The 23,400-nt window shown below is 52.7% G+C and overlaps 2 protein-coding genes across 2 annotated transcripts; both read left to right on the forward strand.

Annotated features, from left to right (window-relative positions):
* Nucleotides 1–704: 704 nt before the first annotated feature.
* Nucleotides 705–4,968, forward strand: LOC131573403 (serine/threonine-protein kinase PAK 3-like). Its single transcript, XM_058827343.1, has 6 exons — nucleotides 705–756; nucleotides 1,595–1,712; nucleotides 2,543–2,642; nucleotides 3,072–3,268; nucleotides 3,560–3,694; nucleotides 4,878–4,968. Exons 1-6 carry the CDS (start codon nucleotides 713–715, stop codon nucleotides 4,920–4,922), a joined length of 639 nt encoding a protein of 212 aa, XP_058683326.1. The 5' UTR covers nucleotides 705–712; the 3' UTR covers nucleotides 4,923–4,968.
* A 13,550-nt stretch (nucleotides 4,969–18,518) lies between these two features.
* On the forward strand, nucleotides 18,519–22,106 carry LOC131572623 (rootletin-like). Its single transcript, XM_058825873.1, has 5 exons — nucleotides 18,519–18,773; nucleotides 19,708–19,846; nucleotides 19,992–20,185; nucleotides 21,573–21,700; nucleotides 21,883–22,106. Exons 1-5 carry the CDS (start codon nucleotides 18,742–18,744, stop codon nucleotides 22,104–22,106), a joined length of 717 nt encoding a protein of 238 aa, XP_058681856.1. The 5' UTR covers nucleotides 18,519–18,741.
* The last annotated feature ends 1,294 nt before the right edge of the window (nucleotides 22,107–23,400 follow it).

Genomic DNA, 23,400 nt, shown 5'->3' on the forward strand with positions numbered 1-23,400 from the left:
AAATACAATTCCGTCTTCCTGGTGCCTCCTTATCCACCTGCCGTGCTCAGGAACCACACTTGGAGGGAGGTCTACAAGGCATCCAAAAGCCCTAAACCCCGCTTATAACCTGGGCTGTATGCACAGTCTACCACAGAAAGGATGATTCGATTTAAAACCCACAAAATAATGACAATCTAAGCCGTGTTCAAGAATGTTCTTCAGAGATGCAAACTCCAAACTGAAGCTGTTAGCATGTGCTAGGATTGTAACTTTACTTTGAGTCACCTTGGAGATCTTTTCTGGACAGCATTTTCTCTGTAATCGAGGTGTGTATTTACTTTGGAGCACAATCCCAAATGGCAGCAGTCTCTGAAAAGCTGATCAAAGCCCCTAGAAATGCTAATGTATTTCCAGTGGTTTCAATTTATTTGCACGGGGAGCAAAATTGCTTTTGGCTTGCAAAACATGTGTAAATGATAATAGCAGTGGTGATAAATTAAGTTGATTAGTGAAGTCTGCAGGTGCAGAGAGGGTTGTTAGTGCTATGTGGCTGATGGCTTAGAGATTCCATTTTACCGGGGTGACAAGGCATCCTGGCCTGCCAGCATGCAGACAAAGAGGCTCTTGTAATGTCTGTTCCTAATGGCTTTCAACGTCACTGTAGGTGGCCATAAAGAAACTCGATCTCCAGCAACAGGGCTGCGAGGAAATGGTGAAAGAAATCCTGGTCATGAGGGAAATGAAGAACCCCAACATTGTCACCTACCTCGAAAGGTAAGCAGTTCTGGTATTTTTCTAGGAATGTTTGTTTCCATGCTTGCAAGGCAAAGGTTTAAAAGCTCTTTACTCACTGGCAGAAAATTGATCTTGCCATTAACATCCATCCACTCCTGGGCAAGGCATGGCAGGAGATTGCATTTTGTCCCCATGAATGGTTGCTGGCATAAATAGCTTGAAGATTGTCCCCAGAAACCTGTCTCTCTTACTGTGCCAGCAGCCTGTGTGTTGACTTGCTGCATGTTCTTTTGCTGGTTTGGGGCTGGATTTTTTCCAAGGTTTGGAGGAGAAGTGCTGAGAAAGCATCACAGAAATTATTTCCCTTGCGCTGTTCCCGCTGTTATCCACTGCCTTGCAGGCCAAAAGAGTAGGCTGGGAGATACATATCTTTCCAGGGTTGAAATTGGTTTTGCCCTTTGTGACTGTCCTTTATGCACATTTTTCCAAAGGGTTTCCCCATTGCTGCAAACCTGCCTGGCCGGAATAAAAGCTGTGAAAACAGTGTCTCCTTGTTGCTGGAGATAATGGTGCAATTTGTGTATGAAGATGAAGAGGTTGCTGCTGGGATGTGCCCACTTCCAGATTTATCTTTGCCATCATAAAAATGCCTTTTTTCCCTGCTTGCCACCTAAGCCATCTCCTTTGCTGCAGATGTGCCTTTGTCATTTGGAAGGCACAGGCTGCCAGCAGTGGATAGCCTAGGTGCAGTGCGTCTTCATTTTATTCTGTCTTCATTTACCAGTGACCTGGAAACAAAACCCAGCCTTAGGCTTTTCTTCCAAAAGGCAATTGAGCTGTGCACGTTCAGCTCTGTGCTGTTGTTTTCATCTTCCAGCTACCTTGCCAATGAGGCTGTGTGGCTGGTGTTGGAGTACATGGATGGAGGCTCCTTAGCTGGTGTGCTCCGGATGAAAACAATGGCTGTAGGACACATAGCAACTGTCTGTCGGGAGGTAAGGAATCCTTCTGCTTGTGCTTGGCATGCCTTGGACAGGCTCGACCTATGAAAGTGCTGCTGAGTGAGTGAGTCCCTGTTCAGAGCTTTCTATCTGTGTTGATCTTATGCTACAGAGAAGAAAGAGCATCTGGACTGAAGTGCCTGCTGGTGTCCCTGCCCTTACTATAGTCTCTTCTTTACCCTTATCTACCATTGTTGAACTCCTCATCTCTTTTGCCCTTTTCTTTTCTGTTCTGCGCTTTGCCTCTCCTAGCCTTTGTCCAGAACCTTCCTGCATTGCCTTCTTTGCCTGTAAGTGCAAAGGTGCTGGTGTCTGAATTTTAAAGCTATGGCAAAGCCAAAGAGAGACCCACCTCTCACAGGTCTCAGCTTCAAAGGATGGCATGGCCCCCACCATGGTGCTTGCCACTGAAAGCTGACGAGTGAGCTGCTTCTGAGTCTGCTGTCCAGGCAGCCTTATAACCCTTGTCCTCCAGTCTCCCACTCAACAGGGATCCCTTGGGAGCCAAGGCAGGGACTTTTTCTCTTTTGGCAAGCCCTTGTTGTTCCTGCGGATGGGGAGAGCACATGTACTGCAGCAGCGCTCATTGCCACTGGCTTTGCAGGGCACAGTCTCGAGCAAGGACTGATGTTTCCTGCTCAGCAACTAATATGCTTCCCCTTGGAAAGATCCTGCTCTCCTAGGGCTGCAGCAGTGAGCTCTTACTCCTGCCAGTACTCACTGTTCCTTTGAGATCTGTGAATCTTCCGGAGCATTTTCCTTTTGCGTGTGATGAAGTCAAATCAGGCTAACTTTTGGTCTCCTCTTTCTTCTTTCTCTCCCAGTGCCTGAGAGGCCTGGATTTCCTTCATGCCAACAACATCATCCACAGAGACATCAAAAGTGGAAACATCCTTCTGGGCCTGGATGGCTCTGTCAAGTTGGGTGGGTATTCCTGGTCAGGCACAGCGCTCGGGGGAGCCGGTGTGGGGTTGCTTCTGAGTGGCTGCCAGGTGCCCAGCAGTGGTGCTGGTGAGAGTGCACGGAGCACTCCTGCAAGCTCAGGGCACTGCTGCAAGGTGCTGAGAGGTCTAGAGAGCAACAAGGCGTCAGGAGTGACTTTGGCTAGTGTGTGTCCTTTCCAGAGGGAGGGAGGTTCAATGTAAACCTTCAGGTGAACGAGGAAAAGCCACAGTGTGAATGGTGGTGAGTTTGTTAAGCAGACAATTCCCAATTTGTGTGGCTGCAGTCCTGAGGAAAGAGAGCACAGCTGCTTTTCCAGCTCAATACAGCACTGCATCCTGAGACTTAGAGTGAGGAACCCTTTGCCTTGGTTTCCTACTTCAATCAATGTTTGTTTGTTTTTCTCCTCAGCTGATTTTGGCATTTGTGTTCAGTTCATCCCTGAGAAAAGAAAACCAAGGGCGAGGGCCGGGACCGCTCGCTGGATGGCACCCGAAGTTCTGAGGGGAGTGCCATACGGCCCCAAAGTGGACATCTGGTCCCTTGGCATCGTGGGAATAGAAATGGCCAAAGGAGAGGCTCCGTATATTCGGGAGAACCGTGCCAGGGTAAGGTGCAAAGATGCTCAGATCCCAGTGCCTCCTGATCTGTCTCCGTTAGATAAAATCCCTTTCCCGCAGCTTCAAGGGATTCAAACTTTCAAGGCGACACCTGTTGGATGTTGGAATAGCTGGGGCTGCACTGGAGCCCTTTTTTCTTTTGGGAGACAAGGCTCATCTCAAAGCCCCTGCTGGGCAAGAAATTGCCACTGCAGACTGCAGCTTAAAATATGGGGTCCAGGTGAGCAATTGACACTATGGATAAAACACATCGAGTCCCATGTTTCTCTTTTCCTTCAGGCTACCTATCTGATACGCACCCAAGGAATACCAGACCTGGAAAAGCTCAACCTACACCCAGGCTTGTGTGAATTTCTGGGCTGCTGCCTGCAGATGGATGTGGACAGGCGAGGCTCTGCCAAGGAACTTCTGAAGGTACACTGCAGAGCGGCTGCAGGCCAAACAGCTGTTCCCTGGCAAACAGGGTTTGCTCCTTGGCCCAACTCTAAGGCATCAGATGGGTCGTCCCACCCTTAGTAATCTCCGCTCTGGTTGCTTTTCAAATGAAAACCAAGTAGGATCCAAGACTGGTTGAGCTTAGAAGAGACCACTGAAGGTCATCTAGTCCAAACCCCCAGCCACTGGCAAGGACATCTTCAAGTAGATCAGGTTGCTCAGAGCCCCGGCCAAGCTGACCTTGAATGTGTCCAGGGCTGGGGCACCTGCCAGCTCTCTGGGCAACCTGTGCCAGCATTTCAGCACTCTCCTGCTAAAGAGTTTCTTCCTTAGAGCCAATCTGAATGGACTCTCTTTTAGTTTCAAACCTTTCCCCCCTTGCCTCTTGCAATTGGCCCTGCTAATTAGATGTGTCCCCATCTTTCTTCAAAGCCCCTTCAATTACTGAACTTGCCTCCTCAGGGCTTGTCCTTCTCCAGGCCAAACAAGCCCAGTTCTCACAGGTGTTCCTCAGAGGAGAGCTCCCAGCTTCTGGTCATTTCTGAGGCCCTCTTTTGCTCTCGGGTGCTGTTTTCAGGTTTACCTGGTAGCGAAGGAACTGAAGCATTTCAGTGCTGGGGACGGAGGCCCACAGTGAGATTTGGAAAACACAATGAAAGCAGTCCCTGCCAAGCGCTTCTAGGTTGATCTGTGGCAAGGCAGGGGCTGTGGGAGGCTGACTGTGAGCCTCAGAGGGGACTCAGCTTGTCCCTCCTGCCCCACTCTTAGAGGTTTCTGCCAGCCAAACAGGGACAGCTGAGCAGCATTTGTGCCAGCCCCGTGTGCTACCTGGCCCGGTCAAGTCAGTGAGAACCGCCCCAGCTTTGCTGCCAGGTTTTGTGTTAGACAGGGAGCTGGTGGCCAGGCCACTTCCTTGGCTGTCCCTGCTGTGGTGGAAGATGCCAGCCAGCACAGGAGGGGCAAGGCATGCTAAGGAACACACTTCTCTCCTTGCAAGCCAGAACTGAGTCTATTTGCACTTTGCTGCTTGTGTCTGTGCATTTCTGGGCACCAGAGGAAACCAGCTTGACCCTCTTAGGAGCTCAGTTTGGAAAAGAATGGTTTCTTTTGCCTTTGTCTCTTTTAATTTGGTTTCTTTTGTTTCTCTTTCTTTCTTGGGCAGCATCCATTTCTCAAATTAGCCAAGCCTCTCTTCGGCCTCTTCTGACAGCCCAGTTGCTGTCATCCCTGCACCAAAGTAATGCAGGAAGCAGAGGAGATGACAAGGACCACTTCAGCACTTTGAGAACAGAGCCTCTGAGAATAGGCAGAAACCCTGAGGAGCGAGGGGCCAGGAAACAGGCAGCCATCAGAACAGGAAAGGAAGGTGGCATCTCCTTTTTTCCCATCTGCTAATCCTCCTTCTAAACTTCTGGTTAGGACAGCATTGCTGGAAGGCTCAAAATCATTGCTAATCTGCACTTTTCAGATCGGGCGGTTGTGTGAGACATGCGGCTTCCACTCTTTATTAGGGGAGCTTGGCTGGGACTTCATCTGGAAGTGTCTTCCTCCCCTCAGCAGGCAAACAAGATGGAACGACAGCGTATGGAGGCACAGCAGCTGCTGGAGCAAGGGGAACACTTCCTGGCAGAGGTGCAGAGGGAGCAGGAGAAAAAGCGGCTTGAGGTGAAGCAGGAAGTTGCCATCATCCAAGCTACCAAGAAGAGGTATGAAGCAGAGCCAATCAAGAGGCAAAGGGTGTGAAAAGAGAGTTTGTGTGTTGTTTTGGATTCCTCTGGGCTCCTAATGGGCACTCTTCACTGGACACTGTCTGTCTAGGGGGTTTGTCTCTTAGCTGGCCCTTGGCAAAGAGTGCCAGAGAGAGCTTTGTGCCATGGGGGAGAGGGCCTCTCAGGTGAGAGGCTACCAGAGTGCAGCTCTGAGGAAGGCAGGAATGGCCTTGCTGGCCTGAAAAGAATGGGAAGGCCAGAGCTGTCTCTCAGAAGCAGGGAGGTCTCACAGGAAGGCACCTGCAGAGCCAGGCTGGAGCTGTGGGAGAGGGCTGGCTGTCAGGCTGCTAAGGGGGTGCCTGAAGCTGCTGAGGACGTCCTGTGCATTCCTTGTCAGATGGAGCAGGGTATTCACACAGTGTGTGTGCCTCAGAATGAGCTGTACCACATGTTCCTCCTCCCTCTGGGGTCAGACACACACTTTGGACCCCCTACAGAAGCCATTGTTGAGCTTGCAAGCAGCCAGGGAGCACTTGGGACGTTCTTCTTGTGAGGGGCAGCTGGGAGTGGGAGGGCTTTGCCTGAGCTTCCCTGGGCAGTAAAGGCAAAAGCAGGGATTGTATCCTGAGCAGCAGAAGGCTGGGACCCAGCAAATGGCGCAGCCAACGTGTGTGTGCTGGTCTGGCCAAACTAATCAGAGCAGATGGCTTCCTAGATTCCCTTTAGACTCCTGCCTTGTCACCAGTCACTGGAGACCAAATACTCCAGAGAAATGGATATGTTATGTGGCTGGTTTCCTACTGCTGGTGTTTTTATGACTGCTAGTACTTCTGCTATTCCTTCTACAGATCACATGGGTCCCCGCCACATAAATCTCCACTCTAGGTGCTTTTCAAATGAAAATGAAAGAAACTTGCAGGGAAGCAATTGAGGAAGGAGAGAAGATGACCAGGAGCACTTCAGGATTACTTTCTCCAATGGCAGCTCACAGCCAGCCTCAGAATAAAATCCTAGAAACCATCAAGCCAGTTGGAAGATTCCCTTCCTTGGTCTCCCAGGGAATACTGCTCTATGTTCCCCTTCTGAATTGTCCATTCTTTCTTAAAGATGAAATGTCCTTCCTATGGACCTTCTGGTGTGGTTTGGAATTGGGAGTGTTCTTCCTTTAGCAAGTCCAATCTCCACTGCCTTTGGATTACATTCCAGTGGCCAAGTTTTTGCCCAGCCGTGGACTTCTGCATGAGGAAGAAAGTGCAATTGCATTTCCAGCCAACAGGCTATGAAGAGCAGGGCAGCCAAAAGATCCTGTGGGGATACAGGCTTTCAGCTGTGCACACAGAGGCTTGTGGTTCCTGCCTGGTGGAGATGGCACATCTCCTGTGGGACTGCTCCTGCTTCCCAGGTGGCCATGGCTAAGAGGTATGAGGCTCTGCAAGTGGAAGAAAGAAAGTGGGCACGTGTGCTGGCAGTACAGGAGAGTGGAGAGAAAACAGCCTGGGAGGTGCCTGGCCAATGAAGGAAGGCACCCACTGGACCTGCTCTTTGTCAACAGAGAAGGACTGGTGGTTGACGCCACTCTTGGGGGCCATCTGGGGCTCAGCAATCATGAAAAGTCTCTGGGCTTGACTGGGTTTATCCCGCTTTCTCTGCTTTCTTTTGTCCCGGTACTCAACAGCTGCTCCCCAGGGCTGTGTAGCTGGCACAGCTAAAGCGCAGGAGAGCCTCATTTGTCTGCCCTTTGTGGTGGCTGCTCACTGCAGCCTTTTCAATCTGGAAGCTCCATCTGGAGAATGAGTTCCCCCCTCTGTTTGGTCCTGGAGGCCAGGGCCTGTCATCTGCTGTCCCAGCTGGCACTGAGGGCTGCCCGGTGCCTCAGGCTGCTGTGACCCTACAGCAAACAACAGGGGACAGTGGCAGGTGGTTGTTTCCAAAGTCACATTCTTCAGGAACAGTGTGCCGTGCGCATCCTCTGTCCAGCCCAGCCCCAGACCTGGGGATCAGATGCAGGGACTGCTGCTGCTGCTGCTGCCACTGAAGTCAGCCAGGATTTGGTGGTTGGCTTCCATCCCAGCAGAACTGGTCACTTACAAAGCCAGGGCCTGATGATGTCCTGCAGATCTCTGGGCTGCGTGGGTGTGAGGGAGCTGTCCCTTGTTGTTATTCTCCATCAGGGAAAGCTGTGCCGGCCAGGTGTGCATCAACACAGCAAACAGGGAGCACGTGAGTCTCTTCCATCTCTGTCTGCTGAGAGTTTTGACCTTTGAGACAAAGTGGCACAAACCCTTTTGCTTTAGGTCCCTCTCTGTATATCCATGCTAGGCAATGCCACTATCTCGGCCCGTAGCACAGCAGCAGGGCAAAAAGCCTCTCAGCTCAGCAGGTGCGATAAGCTGCTATCAATGCACAGAAAAACTGCATTTTGACTTTATGAGGGAGAGGAAAACTTGTTTAGCAGTGAGAAAACAGGGAATGATGCTCCTGAAGTTCCCTTCTTTCCTGCTGTCAATTACAAGCAGATCTCTGTGGCTCATAGGTGTACCCATGACTGCCAGCCAAAGGGGGAATCTCCAGTGCCACACCCAGGCTGGGCCATGTGAGGTTGGGCCATGAGCTGCCAGGACCGGGAGCATAGCCCTGTGTAGGCTCACCTGCAAATTGTGCCTAGACTTGCAGGTAGGTGCCACAGCCCAAGTCAATCAGTTTGGCCTGTCTGGTGGCCAGGTGGAGGAGGATGTTGTCAGCTTTGATGTCCCTGTGCAGCACCTCACAGCTGCTGCAGTGCCACACGGCCCGCAGCACCTGCTGGAGCAGCCCCTGCACCACCTCTTCCAACAGGAACCCCACACCAGAATGAAATCAAAGAGGTCCTGGGACTGCTCTGGGTTCTTCATCACCACCAAGAAGTTGTTGTGGAGCTCAAACCAATCCAGGAGCTAAACACCACCATGGAACCCAGTGCATGCCTTGTCCAGCAGCTCCATCTCCAGGGGTGCGTGGGTGCCATAGGGCTTCAGTAAGACCACGATGCCCTCAGTGGGGCTGATGGTGTGTCATGAGTCTGGAACCCCTCACCCATCCTGGGATGCTCTGCGCCCTCCGCTGACCCCACCCTGCTCTCCCTTGAGGCGTCCTGGCGGCTTCCACCATCCCGGGCCTCGGTTTACCCCGCCCATCACGCCCCGGTTTCTGCCGCTGGCTCCGTTTCCTCACTAGCTCTCCCCAACAACTGATGCTATCCCGCGAAACACATTCGATGGCCACCTGCTAGCCAAGGAGAGCAGTGGGCTGAGCTTGCCGCCCGCTCTGCCTATCCCCATCCTCCTCCTCCTCCTCGTCCTCCTCCTCGTCCTCCTCGTCGTCCTCGTCCTCATCCTCGTCCTCGTCCTCGTCCTCCTCCTCCTCCTCCTCCTCTTCCTCCTCCTCCTCCTCCTCTTCCTCCTTCTCCTCCTCCTCCTCCTCCTCTGCCCTCCTCCTCCTCCTCCTCCTCCTCCTCCTCCTCCTCGTCCTCGTCCTCGTCCTCGTCCTCGTCCTCCTCGTCCTCGTCCTCCTCCTCCTCGTCCTACTCCTCCTCCTCCTCCTCCTCCTCCTCCTCCTCCTCCTCCTCGTACTCCTCCTCCTCCTCCTCCTCCTCCTCGTTCTCCTCGTCCTCCTCGTCCTCGTCCTCCTCGTCCTCCTCGTCCTCCTCCTCGTCCTCCTCCTCGTCCTCCTTCTCCTCCTCGTCCTCCTCCTCCTCCTCGTCCTCCTCGTCCTCGTCCTCCTCCTCCTCGTCCTCGTCGTCCTCCTCGTCCTCGTCTTCGTCCTCGTCCTCGTCCTCCTCCTCGTCCTCCTCCTCGTCCTCCTCCTCCTCGTCCTCCTCCTCCTCGTACTCCTCCTCCTCCTCCTCCTCCTCCTCCTCCTCCTCCTCCTCCTCTGCCCTCCTCCTCCTCCACCCCCAGCCAGCCCTCCCACTCACCCAGGCTCCATCCGCCAGGCACGTCCCCGAACACACACTGCCGAAGCCGCCGTGCCCCAGCAGAGTACCCAGCTGGTGTCACTGCTGCAGGACCTCCCGCTCCTGCCCTGCCGGCCAAACGTGGCTGTCAGCGTTCGAGCTGGGTGCACAAGCGGTGCCCACCCTCCTCCCTACGGCTCCCCAAATCGGCCCAGGCCGGGCATGCCCATCTGAATGGGGCACCGGCGGCTCGGGGCCGGCAGCCGCGCTGCTGAGCGGTGGTGCTGAAACTGGGGAACCCGCAGTGGAGGAAGAGGAAGAGGAGCCAAAACTGGGGCCAGGGATGAGGCTGGAGCCGGGGCCAGAGTCGTGACAGACAGCCAGCCCAAGGGATGACGATGCTTCCCAACACCCAGCTACTGATGCCCGGCCAGCAGCGCCACGGGCAGTACGGCAAGCCCCGGCGAAGACAAGAGCGCGGCGGGACCCCTGGGCTGGTGAGGGCACAGCCCTGCCCAGGGCCAGGGCGGGCCAGAGGCGTGGCCTGGCCTGGCAGATGGACAGAGAGACCAGGAAAGGAGGGCAAAGGAAAGGGAGACTGGGAGAAGGTGCAAGACAATGAGAGAGGGAGAGAAGGAACTAGAGCAAGAGACGCAGAGAGTCCGCAGTCACTGCTGCTGCTGCTGCCGCTGAAGCGCCGGGACCGTTTGTCCGCGCATCCATTTGTCATTTCTCCCTTTGTCCGATCTCCGTTCGGCTCCGCTTGCCCCACGGCCGAGCCCCGTGCGCCCTGAGCCAGCACTGGCCACTTCACTCCCAGCCCAAACCGGGCTCGGCCGCAGTCACGGAGCAGCTCTTTCTTCCTCCTGTGCCGAGGCCAAAACCACTGTCTCATTTAGCTTCTGCTTCACTACAGTAGAACTTTTATCTCTGGCAACCTGCAACTTTCCCCTGGTGCTCACGTCCCCCGGGCCTCATCCCTCCCACTCGCCCCGCACTGCCATCTCTTCCTCACACACAAGCAAAGCGTTATCCGGACTTTCCCCTGAAGCATTAGGAAGTGTTGAATGAGGAGCCTGCCAGCGTCAGGCAGAGCCAGCCCACACGTGTGGGAAGGCAAAGCCGCACATGAGGAGGGAGAAATGCAGCCTCTGCGGGGCAGCGCTGCTCTCCCGACCGCTCGGGGTGGGGAGGTGCGGTCAGTCCCCAGGCTGTGCTCTTGGCGCCAGGGCTGTTGGTGTTCTTGTCCGGCTCCAGGTGAAAACCGCAGGCTGCGGATAGGATTAAAAGAAAAGAATTCAACTGCTACTCTTGCCGCAGTTTGGATGCAAATCCAACATAGCAGCTCAGCTCCCCCCCATGTCCCTCCTCCCTTGCCAGTCCAGCATTTTCGCACTGGAGCAAAGGTCCTCTCTGCAAAGAAACTGCTGGCTGGTTCATTTCTCCCGCTGTTTATTGACACAGGAAGAAAACCAAAAGAGGCTGGATCCCGAGTCTGTTTAAACGTGCTAACTTTGCCATGTTAATCCAAGACAACAAGTCTTGGCCTCTGCACAGTGTCACACAAATCACCTAGGTTGCTGCTCTGTATTGTCACTGCTGAGGGTAAAATACTATCAGAGCCTATTCCCTGTCTCTAGAACTCACACTCGAGCAAAGCACTGTACTCTAAGGTCTTACATTTGCAGATTTCTTGTGTTTCCAGTATTGCTTTCAAAGAAAAACAAGGGAAGGCCAACTGTGTGTAGCTAATGATAGTGTCTAAAACTTGTGAAGTCATAGGTCTTTGAGGTAAGATGAATTTGGAATTAATGTGATGTAGAACTTGTGCAACACAGGAAAGGGGATCACATACATGTGAACATCTTGGATTGTTTCTTTCCCTTTTCACATCACTGTGGGAAGGTGTTCAGTTTTCCAAGAATCTTTTCCACAGTCAGGTTTGCACTTCTCAAGCTCTTTTCTTTACTGGACAGCTAGGTTGAGCTTCTGTCACAAAATGTGCTGCCAATTGCCGCTTCTCTTGGCTTTCAACACTGTGCGTGCAGCAAGACTCTTGCAGCAGTCCAGGACAAATGGTTTGAGAACTTTACAAACTTGTCCTTTATTTCCCTTGTAGCCTAGAGAGTTGTGCCGTTGTTTTCATTTCAGATTTCAGGCTAGGTTTTCATTTAGACTATTGTGCCCAAAGGAAAATGGAGATAGCACCAGGAATTGTTAGGGAACACAGGCCTGGGTGAACTCAGAGATAGGAGCTCCAGAGCCTGCAGCCAGAAAGGGAATCTTGGGCAATAATCATTCCAACACCTCAATGTACATCTTGAAAGTGATCTAGAGGGTAAAGATGGTCTGACAGAGGTAGTTTGTTTCTCTGTTCCATTTAGATGATTCTACATTTTGTGCTTTGGTACAGATCAAGTACAATCAGTTCCTTTGAAGCACCAGAAGAAACATGACCTAACAGAGTAGACAACTGAAAGAATTTAAGGAGGAGCAATGCAGGGAATGACTTGGTTATCTTGGTCTGTAAGAAGGTGTCTGGGTTTAGAAGACAGGCTTCTACTTGGGAGGGCAGGAGCCTCCCTTGGAATGAAAATGCCAGAGGTTTGAATGAAAACACCAGAGGCTTATGTCCAAAAGGGAGACAGAGGAGTCCTTTTACTTTATTTGAGTAAAGGGAGAGGCCATGGGGCATTTCCCTGGGGTCTCTCCAATTTTTGGAGGATGCAGCCTCCTTTTTTTTTCCTAATTTCACAGCCACATGTCCCTCTCTCTTTCCCCACTGGCTGAGGTACTTGAGTGGTACAGACTTCCCGGAATGCCTGATACCTAAGATTCCCCTGTAATGTACAACTCTCCCTCTTAAGTTTTAATTCTCATGGAATTTATAGTGTTCCCCCACTGTCTCTTTCTTCTTTCAATATCCAGTTTCATTTACCAGCAAACCTACAGTTTGTTTGTAAAGGCAAATATCTTTTTCCATTCATCAAACAGTGGAATCCATCGCATTGCTTCTTTTATCTCTCAGTGCTAGTTTCATCTATCAGCAGACCCACAGCTGGTTTGGAAAGACAAACCCATCATTCCTCTCAAAAATGTAGACACCCTCCCTCCAAATTACTGTAATTTTGGAATCAAAGGGTTCTCAGGCAGAGGTCTGGGGATAGGAGTAACAGTTCTTTACTAGTACGTATAACAAGGCAAACAAACAACAATAACTACGGCATTAACAACAAATCAGAACCAGGGGCCCCGTGACAGCTTTCTCGGCTGAGACGGGAACCCCCTCGGGCGGGCAGTGCCGGTGTTCCTGCAGGGCTCTGAGGAACACTCAGCTGGGACGGCAGCGATGAGCAGAGATGCCGGGCCGGTGGCTGAGGTGTATCAGCAGCTCTGCAGCGGTGGCTGGCACCGCCACACGTCCCGGTAGGACAGAGGCTGCGAGGCCACCAACGAAGAGGGAAGAAGCCGCAGCAGCTCTGTCTGGGTGATGGCGAATTCCCTTCTCTAAACCGCAACATCTCCGAGAGAGAGAGTGTCCTGCTCTCCAGCCCAAGAAGCCAGCCAGCCCCCCGCTGTCCCCAGCCTCCTTTTTTCCTGCCCCCTTCCCCCTGGGACCCAGCCAAACTCTTTGTGTTTCTCAGGCACCCAACAAGTACGAGCCATCAGGTTTTCCCCACAAGTAATGGGCAAAATATTCCATAGGTGAGAAGGAAAAAAAGGAAGGGCACCCAACCCCCAACCGAAGGGTAACTTTTTCTAAGACTTTCTAATACATTCCCAATGATTTTAACCTTCTTAACAAGTTCCTTTGCATCACAGGTTCACCAAGAAGTGAGAGCCCTGAGCTTCTGTACCGGCACAAAAGATAGCCTCTTCTTCTGCAGTGACACTCTGGGTGAAAGAGGAGTGAGGTGTCTGATCACTCTCTGCATGTGAAAGTTCAGATGGCAATTCCCAGGTGTCAGTGGCTGGGCTGAGGAGCCAGGTCATGGCAGGACTCCAGGCCTCAGCATCTTCAGCCACAAAGGGCAAGTGCTGCCTGATCAGAAATCTGCACTGCACCAAAGCTTTGCACTGGACCAACCAAAGCTGTTGGTAGGGCTGTTTCTCCTAGCAGAGCTGGCCAGTGCTTTTGAGCCAGTAGCGACAACCGGTGGGAGAACAAAGGGGGCTTTTCTGGCACCGGCACTCATGGACGCGCCAGGGCCGCCTTCAGGGCAGAGCCTGGGCACCCCCAAAGCAAAGCAGAGGGAAACGGTTGAAGAAGGCTTCCTTTCAAGCCTTCCTGGCTCTGGGCAGAGAAGGGACGCAAGTGACAGGATGAGCAGCAGGGCCCGATGCCGCTCCGTGCCTGCAGGGAGGGGCGGCTGCCGCTGGGGGCGCCATGGGAAGGGGGCGCCCCCGGGCGGGGCGGGTGGGGCAGAGCAGCCGCCAGGGGGCGCCCGGGGTGGGGCGGGGCCCCTCCGTGAGGGGGGAGAGCCTCGGGCGGCTGCGGAGCAGCGCCAAGCCACAGACGGGCCCGGCCGGCCGCCCGCAACAGCGCCAGAGCTACGCACAGCGCCAGGGCAACGCACAGCTTAAGCGCAGCCTGACGAGCAAGGGAATCTTTCCATGGAGGGCAGGCTTCAGGGCGTCTGATTGCCAGGCCTGCGCTGAGCTGGCACGGCCTGAGCCGGCACGGCACAAAGCCTCCTCAAGCACCACTGCCTCCTCTGCAGGCTCCCTGCAATGCCTTCGCTGACAGGGTCCAATCAGCCAGGCTGGACAGCTGCTGTCCAAAATGAAAAAAGGCAAAACCCAAACCAGAAGGGAAGTATTTGGAAGAAACCAAACTCAGCTTCCCAGGCTGAGTTCCTCACAGGTGGAGCCAGGATTCCTCTGGTTCCCAGAAAGATGCAGAAACGGGACATTAGGGCACTAGGTGCCCCTAACCTTTGTGGCCAGGACCTTGCCATTGCAGGCCAAGGTAGCTCACAATCCTGCTTACCTCTTTCCATCCAGAGGCTTCAGCTTGTTGGGATTTTCCCCTCGAGAGCAGCCGGGGAATGCTGCTTGCTGTCGCAGGGCTTTTCCCTTGCAGCAAACTCCAAAGACTCACTTGGCTCCTTCCTTTCCAAAACATGGCCCGAGTTAATTGTCAAAATGATGAGCAGTGTAAGGTGTTCCTCAGCAAATGCCAGTCCTGCTAAGAACTGCTGATTCCAGTGGGATTTAGCTGGAAGCGGTGCTCTCAAGAGCACTGAAGTTGAGTGTTTCAGCACCAAGACAAGAGCGGGCAGCTTGGCAGGCCTCCACCATCTCAACACTCAGCTGCTTTGCAAATTCTTCTGCTTCCAGAAGCCAGGGGCTGAACTCCTGCTCTTGACCTGCAAGCCTCCTCCTGTTACCCGTGGCACTGGCACCGCTTTGCTTCTTCGTGTGGCACGTTATGAGGAGGTCTTGAATGAAATGGCGGAGAATTCCACAGAACCTGCACTTTGTATTGTTTCCCTGCTTGGTGCTTGCAGCTGTCCCCAGCAGACATGGTGTCTGCAGTTCTGTGAGCTATGCGGTCCAGAAAAGAAAAGACCAAGTCAGCTCAGGAAACCCAGGATCAATCTATGCAGCTTCTGCAGACCAGAAATTGGAGTGAAGCAAATGACTGAAAAATGCAGTACACTATGCAGCACATATCCACAATGGGCAGCGTTGTAAACAAGGTCGATCACTTGTTCTTTCAAAAGTAAACTCGTTTATTAAAAAATCCCCAAGAATGGCTGAAAGCGAGGCCCTGGGATAAGCCCAGAAGCGTGCACCAACAAATTGGCTAACAAGCAAGCTGATACAGCCTGCATACACCCGCGGCTGTGTGCTCCTCAGGACTCGAGTTCCCTTGGAAGACCCGTGTGCTGGGCACCCTGGGGGTTTTAAAGTCTCTCACAGTGTGGGATTGGTGCGTTTTTCAATCCGCAGCGTGATTGGTCTAAATATGGTCCGTTGATTGGTCTTTAAGATCGTGCAACCTCCACCAATCATTTTTGAAACTCGACACTCCATTGGTCCGTTCCTTCCACCAATGAGGATCTAGAATGTCCTAGAATGTTCCATTCTGTTCTGCCTTCATTAGTCTCATAGCCCACTCTAGTGTTCAAGACCGGCTACCACATGTTTCTGTACACCCCTACAATCACACACAGCAAGCAAACATCATTAGAACTTTTACTTTCTTAACCAACTAGAGAATTGCGTTATTTATAACAGGCAGGAGAGAGATTTCCAGGCCACATCCATGGAGGAATCTGACCTCGCAGGTTTCCCACAAGCCAAAGGCAGTGGGTTTTTGCAAAGCTCAGTGTTGGACAGAGCACTTTGTCAAGTGGAGGGCTGGCCTGGGAGCCGGTGGAAGTGGAGAGATTGGGAAAATGCACCCATGGGTGCACCCACACTGTGAGGGCCGCTCCAAGGGCATCCCCTGCCACGCACAGGACATGGGCACTGCCATACTGTCCCTGCCATACTGACAACACAAATGCTGCTCCAGTGTCATGCAAACGCCTCTGGCTAGTTTGTTACTCGGCACTTTTTCCCCACTATGGTATCCTTCTTCCTTCAGCGAGCCTACAGTGTGCTGGTTGATGTTAGCCATGCAGTAAATGGGCAGGCATGACAAGCATTCCAATTAAGGGAACTCTCCGGGCTATTATCAAAGCGTGATTTTCACCCATAGAAATGAAGCAAGTGTTACTTGTTTTAGTAAGAAGCGCTGGTGGCCAAAGGAGCGGGTGCATGTGCTTGCGGCCTGTTTTGTGTTACTCTTGGATCCTTTGAGCTATGGGTTCTGGACTGTAAGGGGGGTTTGTGCTGCTTTGGGACAGAGGAGAACTTTCCGGGCTTTCTTTTGCGTTAGCTGCGGAGAAGGTTCTGTTACTATGCATAAATTCACAATAGCGGCTGCTATTGTGATGTCAGCGGAGGGCTGCCACGTCACAGCGTGGTCAGGGGGAGGTTGCCCTAGTGCACGCACAGCGTCAGCGTCCAGAGCGGCTCTTGGCATGCTCGTTGCAGGAGGACCCTCTGTTGAGGTGTTCTCAGGCAACAGTCCGTGCCCTGGAAAGGGAGTCTTTTTCTTTTGCCTGCCATTGTACGAGTCTGTGGACTCGTGTAGGCATCCTTTTGTTTCCCCTGCGGTTGTAGGGTCTGCAGACACGTACAGGTGTCCTTGCTTTTTCCTTTTTTGTTGTACGATCTGCAGACTTGTGCAGGTGTCTTTTGGTTTTTCCTTTCTTTTTGTACAGCCAGCAGATTGCTGCGCGTGCCCTTTTTTTTCACTCTTTTCCTTGCACGGTCTGTGCAAGTAGGATTTTTCTGCTTTTTTTTCCGACCTGTGGACTCGAGCAGCCCTGCTGAAACAATGGAGCAATTCCGCAGTGCTGTCGGCAGGGCTTTTGCATCAGTGTCATCCTGCAAAATGTTCAAAGGCCTGAGACGTAAGTAGAGGCTTTTTCCTTGGGGCAGCACATTGGAACAAAAATGCCATAAAGATGCCGTAAGTTTGGTAAAGCCCTTGCCAAGAGCTTCAGCTGGAAAGGGGATGTCTCTTGGCCAGTAGAGTGTGGACAACTTCCAAAATGCAGAGAGGAGAAAAAGGCTGCTTTAGCTGTAAGGGTGAACAGCAGGCTACAAGGCAGACACAGGCTGCTAAGGCACAATTTGCATTTTGCAGCCAAGTTTCTAGTTCCTTAGTGGCAAAGCCAACTCAGGTAGGCACAGCCTAGCGTACTGCCCTGTAGCCTTGCTTGCTGTGCTAAAGAAGGGCTGCTCCTGGAGGGAGGTTGTGAAAGGAAAATGCTTTCTGCTTGGGGGACCTTTTTCTGTGGGATACCCCAGCACAGACAGTTTTCCACCAGCACCTGGTTCATTTTCTGTTGTCTCCGGCAGGTTGCCTCAAACGTGGAAGGAATAAAGTCCATTGTTTGGTGAGTGAGAAGGACACCCTTGACATTCCTGGTGTCAAAGAATGGTGGAGCAAGCTGTGGGCTTGGCCTGGTGCAGTCTAGTGCCAGCCTGGCAGGCCAAAAGAAAGTCCACTTCAGCGTTTGAATGAGCACTACCAATAGGATTCCATCAGTTTCCTCCTTTTCCATTGAAGAAGTTTTAACTAATGGAAGTCAAGTTTGCAGACAGGAGGCTGCACGCCAATTGTAGCCAGGTTAAAATATCTCCCTCAGAAGCATGTGCAGCCCCGGCCAAACATTAGTCTCATCAGCCCACTTGAAATGAGTTCTAGTGGCTGAGGATCCCACTTCTACCCAAATTCATGACGTCTCCTTAGGACAGCTGGGGATGGAGCTCAGGAGAAACAAGGCTCTCAATGACAGCTCACTGCCTGTCCCTCACACCCCTGTCTGTCTGCAGAGCAGCACAGCAGCAGCAGAACCTTCTGTGGCTCGCCCTGTGCCTCCAGAGGCTGAAGGGGAGGCAAAGGACAACAATCCTGCGCGTGTTGTCTGTCCAGGGCCTGAGCATCCTGAGCCAGTAAGTGGTAGCTTTGGTTGGTCCAGTGCAAAGCTTTGGTGCAGTGCAGGGCTGCAAGTTTCTGATCAGGCAGCGCTTGCCCTTTATGGCTGAAGATGCTGAGGCCTGGAGTCCTGCCATGACCTGGCTCTTCAGCCCAGCCTCTGACACTTGGGAATTGGCATCTGAACTTTCACATGCCGATGTCATTCTGACAGGGACTGTGAACTTCCCTTGGTGTCAGATGAGCGGTAGCACGATGTCCTTGAGTGCTACTGGTGGGAAAGTGAGCCCCTTTGTGCCCAGTGTGTGTGCAGGCTCCCTGCTGTCAGCAGAGAGAGCGGTCCCAAGGCACAGCTCACAGCCTTGTGGGGTACGCAGGACCTACTGTGTCCTGCAGGGACCTGCCCCTCTGCACGCACTGTCTAAGTAGCTACAGTCACTGCTTTGACTGCACCCTTAACTTTGACATGACCCAAGTTTGCTGAGAAGAATCCTGAGCAGCTCTGCATGGCAGAGACAAGCCCCGTCTCTGAAAGGCTGGAACACAGTTCCTGTTGGCTGCTCCCAAATGCTTGAGATCCTGAGGGGAAGCCAGCTGATCAGAACTGAGCAGGGAAATGTTCCTTGCACCTATTCAGACACTTCCATAGCAGCTCAAGGGTTATGTAGTTACTCCCATCAACAGCCCCACACAACAGCTTTTGCCTTCAGGTGAGCTGCATCTGTGCTTGCTGCTTCTCCCAGCTCTCAGGAGACTACTTCCCTGCTCCTTATTGCTTTCTTGTTTGTGCTTTTTCCCTGCCCATCCCTTGCAGGCCCCAAGACCAGAGCTTCTTGCCAGTCAGGGCTCCTCGGCCCTGGCAGGAAAGGCAGAGCGGCAGAAGAGGATGGAGAGAGCACCAAGAGCCCTGGAGTTCAGGTGTGTGCTAAGCTTTCTTGCTTTCTCTGAGCAGGGCTGGGCCTTGCTGGGCTTTAGGAAGCCCAGGGTCAAAGAATGGATTTGGCTTTCTCACTGTTGAACTTGCCCAGCATAGTGAGGGAAAGGCAGCCCGTGGGCAGATCTGGCTGCCGACCGACCTCCAGCATAGCTGCCTCCTGGGACTCCCTCCTCCTACCTTGACACAAAGCATTCCAAACTGGACCAGAACAGAAGCAAGGGAGCTTCAGGCTGGGCCTAGGGACAAGCATTGAACCATAAAGGCTATCATACAGCAGAAGAAGTGCCTCAGAGAGCTTGTGCTCATTCCACCTCTGGAAATTTGGAAGCCCAGCTGCTGGATAGAGCCTTGAGCAGCCTGTCCAGATGCCATAGGTGACCCCAGCTGCTTGGAGCTGCAGACTTTCTGGGGTCCCTGCAAGCCGTAAGCATCCCGGGATCCTTTGGTTATTGGGTTGGAACTTCATACCCATCTCCTCCCCAAGCTATAGCTTGCAGGCTCTTTCCTTCTTGCACTAGTGAAAGCAAGAGTAATTGTGGCAGTACTCATCTGGATTTCCCAAGCCTGCCTTAGGCAAAGAAGAACTTTTGCAGGTCTGGCATCCACTGGATCAGATAGAGAGGAGCGTAAGACCTAGCAGGCAGGAAGCTGTTAAGCTGATAGAAGCGGAGCTTTCTGGAAATGCTTTGTAGTTTCTGGAAGCTTATTTACTTCCTCACTGGTGACACTTTCACCGGCAGGAATGACAAAGAGTGATGTTTGGTCTAGTGGGGTCATTCCAGCATTCTCCAGAGGTGGACCTAGAGGGCTGTAGGAAGTCCCTGAGCTTGCCTTCCTTGGGACATGGTGTAGATTTGTGGTTTTGCAAGGCGACTGTTGCTATTAAAGGCTTGTTTGTCTGTCCCCTTGTCATAGATGGAAGGAGTTGGCTGCATTTGAGGGAAAGCGCCACTCCTCACCAGACAGGGCGTTTGAAGCGGCACCTGAGACAGCAGAGGAATCACAGCCGCAGAGAGAGCTGCGGAAGGAGGAAGTTCCTCTGGCAGTGACAAAGGTAACGCTCACCTTGTTCCTAGGCAGCACTTGTGGGAGAGGGAGCTGCCCTTAGCAAGACTGCCCCAAATGCTGCTTCTGGCAGCAAGCGAAGACCGAGACTGTGTTGTTGTTCTTCCTGAAAAACGGTGCCCCTCTGCTTCCAGGTTTGCCGCTTGCAGCGGCCAGCACACAGGACTCTGGAGAAGCTGCTCCAGGAGTTCTCTCGCCAAGGGCACACACTGTCCCAGGTGTGCAAAGAGAAGGCAGTGCTGGCACAAGAGAACGCTGCCCTACAAGCCCGACTGGCAGCCACCGAGCGGGACCTACGAGGCCTTTTGGAGCAGCTGGCAGAGGCCAGGTAAAGGCAGGGAGGAGACCCAGGGTGGGCCATTCTTGGAGGTCTGGAGTGACAAAGGTGCTGAGCGTTATGTTAGGATTTATTGGCTCCTGTGTGCTCTCCAGATGTTTCTCGGACAGAGAAGCAAAGAGACATGAGAAAAAAGAAAAGCATACTGTGGCCTGAATGGTCTTTCTCTGCCAGCTCAAGCTCTCACAGCTCTTTTTGAACACCCGCTTGGAACCCTTTGCACATTCCTGTGACAAGTGCAAAGCAAGCCAGCTTGGTACTGAATTTTGTACCAGGGAAACAGTGCAGATGTCTGCTGAAACCGGACCTTTCCCTCTGCTTTTGGTTTCTTCATTGGTGCATCTGAACATCAGTACTTCCTTGCCCAGCAGTTTGACACGATATTTTCAGAATTCAAGGCTCCTACGTGTGAATGTTGTGAGTAGGGATCTGACACTTGGGGTGATGCTGGATGTTCATGCTGAAAAACTTGAGGCCCTTCTGAGCTAACTCTTGTGAGGAGGTATGGTGCAGGACCTAGAGTTGCTTACAAGCAGCAGCAGCAGCAGCAGCAGCAGCAGAAGGGAAAGAAAGGTCTTGTGCCTTCTTGACAGTCCCTGGGGATTCTTGCTGAGCACCGACTCTTGCGCACTTGTCCATTCAGCTCTGGAACCTGTCAAGGTCACTCTGGCTGGTCTCTCTTCTTTTTAAAGAGTGCCAAAACATTTTGGGCAGTGCAGACTTCTTTAGCCAAAACTAAAGGTAACAATTGTTCTTATTCATGAAATTCCAGTAAATTAAATGGCAGGATACATGCCCCTCCTCCCACATAGTTCATTTTCAGATAAAAGCCTAGTTCTGGTTTCTCTCTGGTCTTCGTGCTGCTAGAAGCTGCAGCTCTCATGTACGGTTCAGTGCATTCCTTTAGTCCCTTGAACTTAGAGAGGGTCTGGAAAATGAAGTATCTCTTACATACACCGTGAATGGCGTAAAACATGGATGAAACAGCCAGGAGAACATGGTGCTCTGTCCCCCTGCAGAGTGACTTGGAATTGCAGATGAGCTGAGCGCTGTGAGCAGAGGCTGGCCTTTTGCTTGTTGCTAGAGATTTTGTGGCACAGCCACCCGTGTGGGATATGGGAGGGAAAAGCAATTAGAGCTTTGGCTGCTGCGATCAAGCTCAGCTGGGCTTTCTGTGCTGGGCTAGGTCATGGGGAAAGGCTGGCCATTCTCCTGGAAGGGTCTGCTTTGCTATTTGAAGTGGTAGAAATAGTCTTGCTCTATCTGCGTTTCCATACCAGCTGTTCTCCATACTCAGCTGCAGGGATCTTAAGGCACTTACTGGAAAAACTGCCCGTGTGTGCCAGGAACAATTTGTCCTCATCTTGACAACTTGTAGGACAGAGAAGGAGAGCTTGCAGTGCAGCCTGTTGGCAGCTCAGCAGCAGGTGTCAGAGCTGGAGATCACCAGGAGCCGTCTGGAAGGCCAAGTACGCACAGCCATGCAGGCCAAGGAGCTGATACTTGGTGAGAGCCTCGTGCGCTTTGTTCCTGGTGATGGCCCTGCCTAGTGCAGTTGCTCCAAAGGCAGCTCTGTCGGCAGGGCTTCCAAGGAGTGAAGGGGCTGGGGGCAGGTCCCTCCTTGCCTGAAGCTGAAAGGGGTGAAGTTCAGCAGAGTCTCTGACTGCTGTTGTTTGTCATGTTTGCAGAGGATGTCAGGGGCCTTCGTTGTGAGCTGCAAGCTGTAAGATCTTTCAGCAAGCAGCAATGTGACGAAATGGCTCAACAGCTCTGCTTGGCAGAAGAGCAGTTCAGCAAGGCTCTGAGAGTCTGGCAATCTGCTCAGGAGGAGGAGAAAAGGAAGCTCCTACAAAAACAGGTAGGAAGCAATACACACCTGAACTTTTCAGGCAAGCTTGGTGGGCTGGCTTAGCAGAATAGTAGCCTGAGAATGGGACATGGCCGCAAGCCTCTGCAGCAGGCCTCACCTTGCTGGGCCAGGCAGCAGAGGGCTTCAAGGGCTCAGACTTGAAGGGCTGTGAATGCCCAGAGGAGGGTGCTGGGGCACCGGAGGCAGCCACGGTTTCAGGGAGGGCATGAGCCAAGCTCCCCTGGAGGCTGGGTGGTCGTACACAAAGCACGGCAGCGAAGGGGCAGGACCTTGCTGATGCCCTCGTACCATGCAGCAGTCTGCTGACCTTGCTGCCAGCAGCAGTCCCAGCAACTGCCTTCCTTGCTTTCTGTCCTTGCACGGTGGACAGAGGTCTTCCCTTTGGGCTTGAAGCATATGCAACAGGCCCTGTGTTGCTGGTATTTCAGCTGGTGGCCTGTCTTGTGACTCCGGCACTGGGGTGTTGGCCTCCTCCTCATTCTGCAGCCCACCTGCAGCTTTTCCTTGATCAAAGGGTAGGGGACTTTGAGACGAGAGCCTCTGAGAACAGGCAGAAATCCTGAGGAGAGAGGGGCCTGAGGAAACAGGCAGCCGTCAGAGTGGGGAAGGAAGGTGGCATCTCCTTTCCTTCCAGCTGCTGACACTCCTCCAAAGTTTCTTGTCAGGACAGAAGTGCTGGAGGGCACAGAGCCACTACTGTGCACTCAGCAGCAGGGGGCTGTGGGAGGGATGAAGCTTCCATTGTTTTCTTTGGGGAGCATGGCTGGGACTTCATCTGGAAGTGTCTCTTCCTCTCATCAGGAAAGACGGCTGAAACAACAGCGTTTGGAGGCGCTGGAGCAACGGGAACGCTTCCTGGCAGAGGTACAGAGGGAGCGGGAGAAAAGGCTGCTTGAGATGAAGCAGGAGATTGCCATTATGCAACCTGAAGAAGGAAAGATGGGAACCAGGGCCAGTCAAGATGCAAAGAGAGTGCCAAGAGAGTTTGTGTATTGTTTTGGACTCCTCTGGGCTCCTTATGGGCACTGCTTCTCCAGACACTGTCTGTGTGGGTGGGATTGTCTCTTAGCTGGCCCTTGGTAAACAGGAGAAGGAGAACAAATTGCTTTTGGAAAGCGTGAGCACATCAGTCTTGGTTGCCGCACAGGTGGTGGGTGGGAAGTTTAAAGGCGTCTTCTCTTTGTTGCTGTGCAGCTCCAGCGCCAGAAGGCTGCTCTTTTAGACAAGGTGTGTCGCCTGCAGCGAGAGCTAAGCCAAAGGCAGCAGCAGGTAGAGCAGCTGAGGCAGGAGCTGAAGGAGGAGCGAGAGAATGGGCAGGTGAGCCTGACAAGCCAGG

This window comes from Poecile atricapillus, chromosome Z, assembly GCF_030490865.1.
Source record: "Poecile atricapillus isolate bPoeAtr1 chromosome Z, bPoeAtr1.hap1, whole genome shotgun sequence".
Classification (NCBI taxonomy): Eukaryota; Metazoa; Chordata; class Aves; order Passeriformes; family Paridae; genus Poecile; species Poecile atricapillus.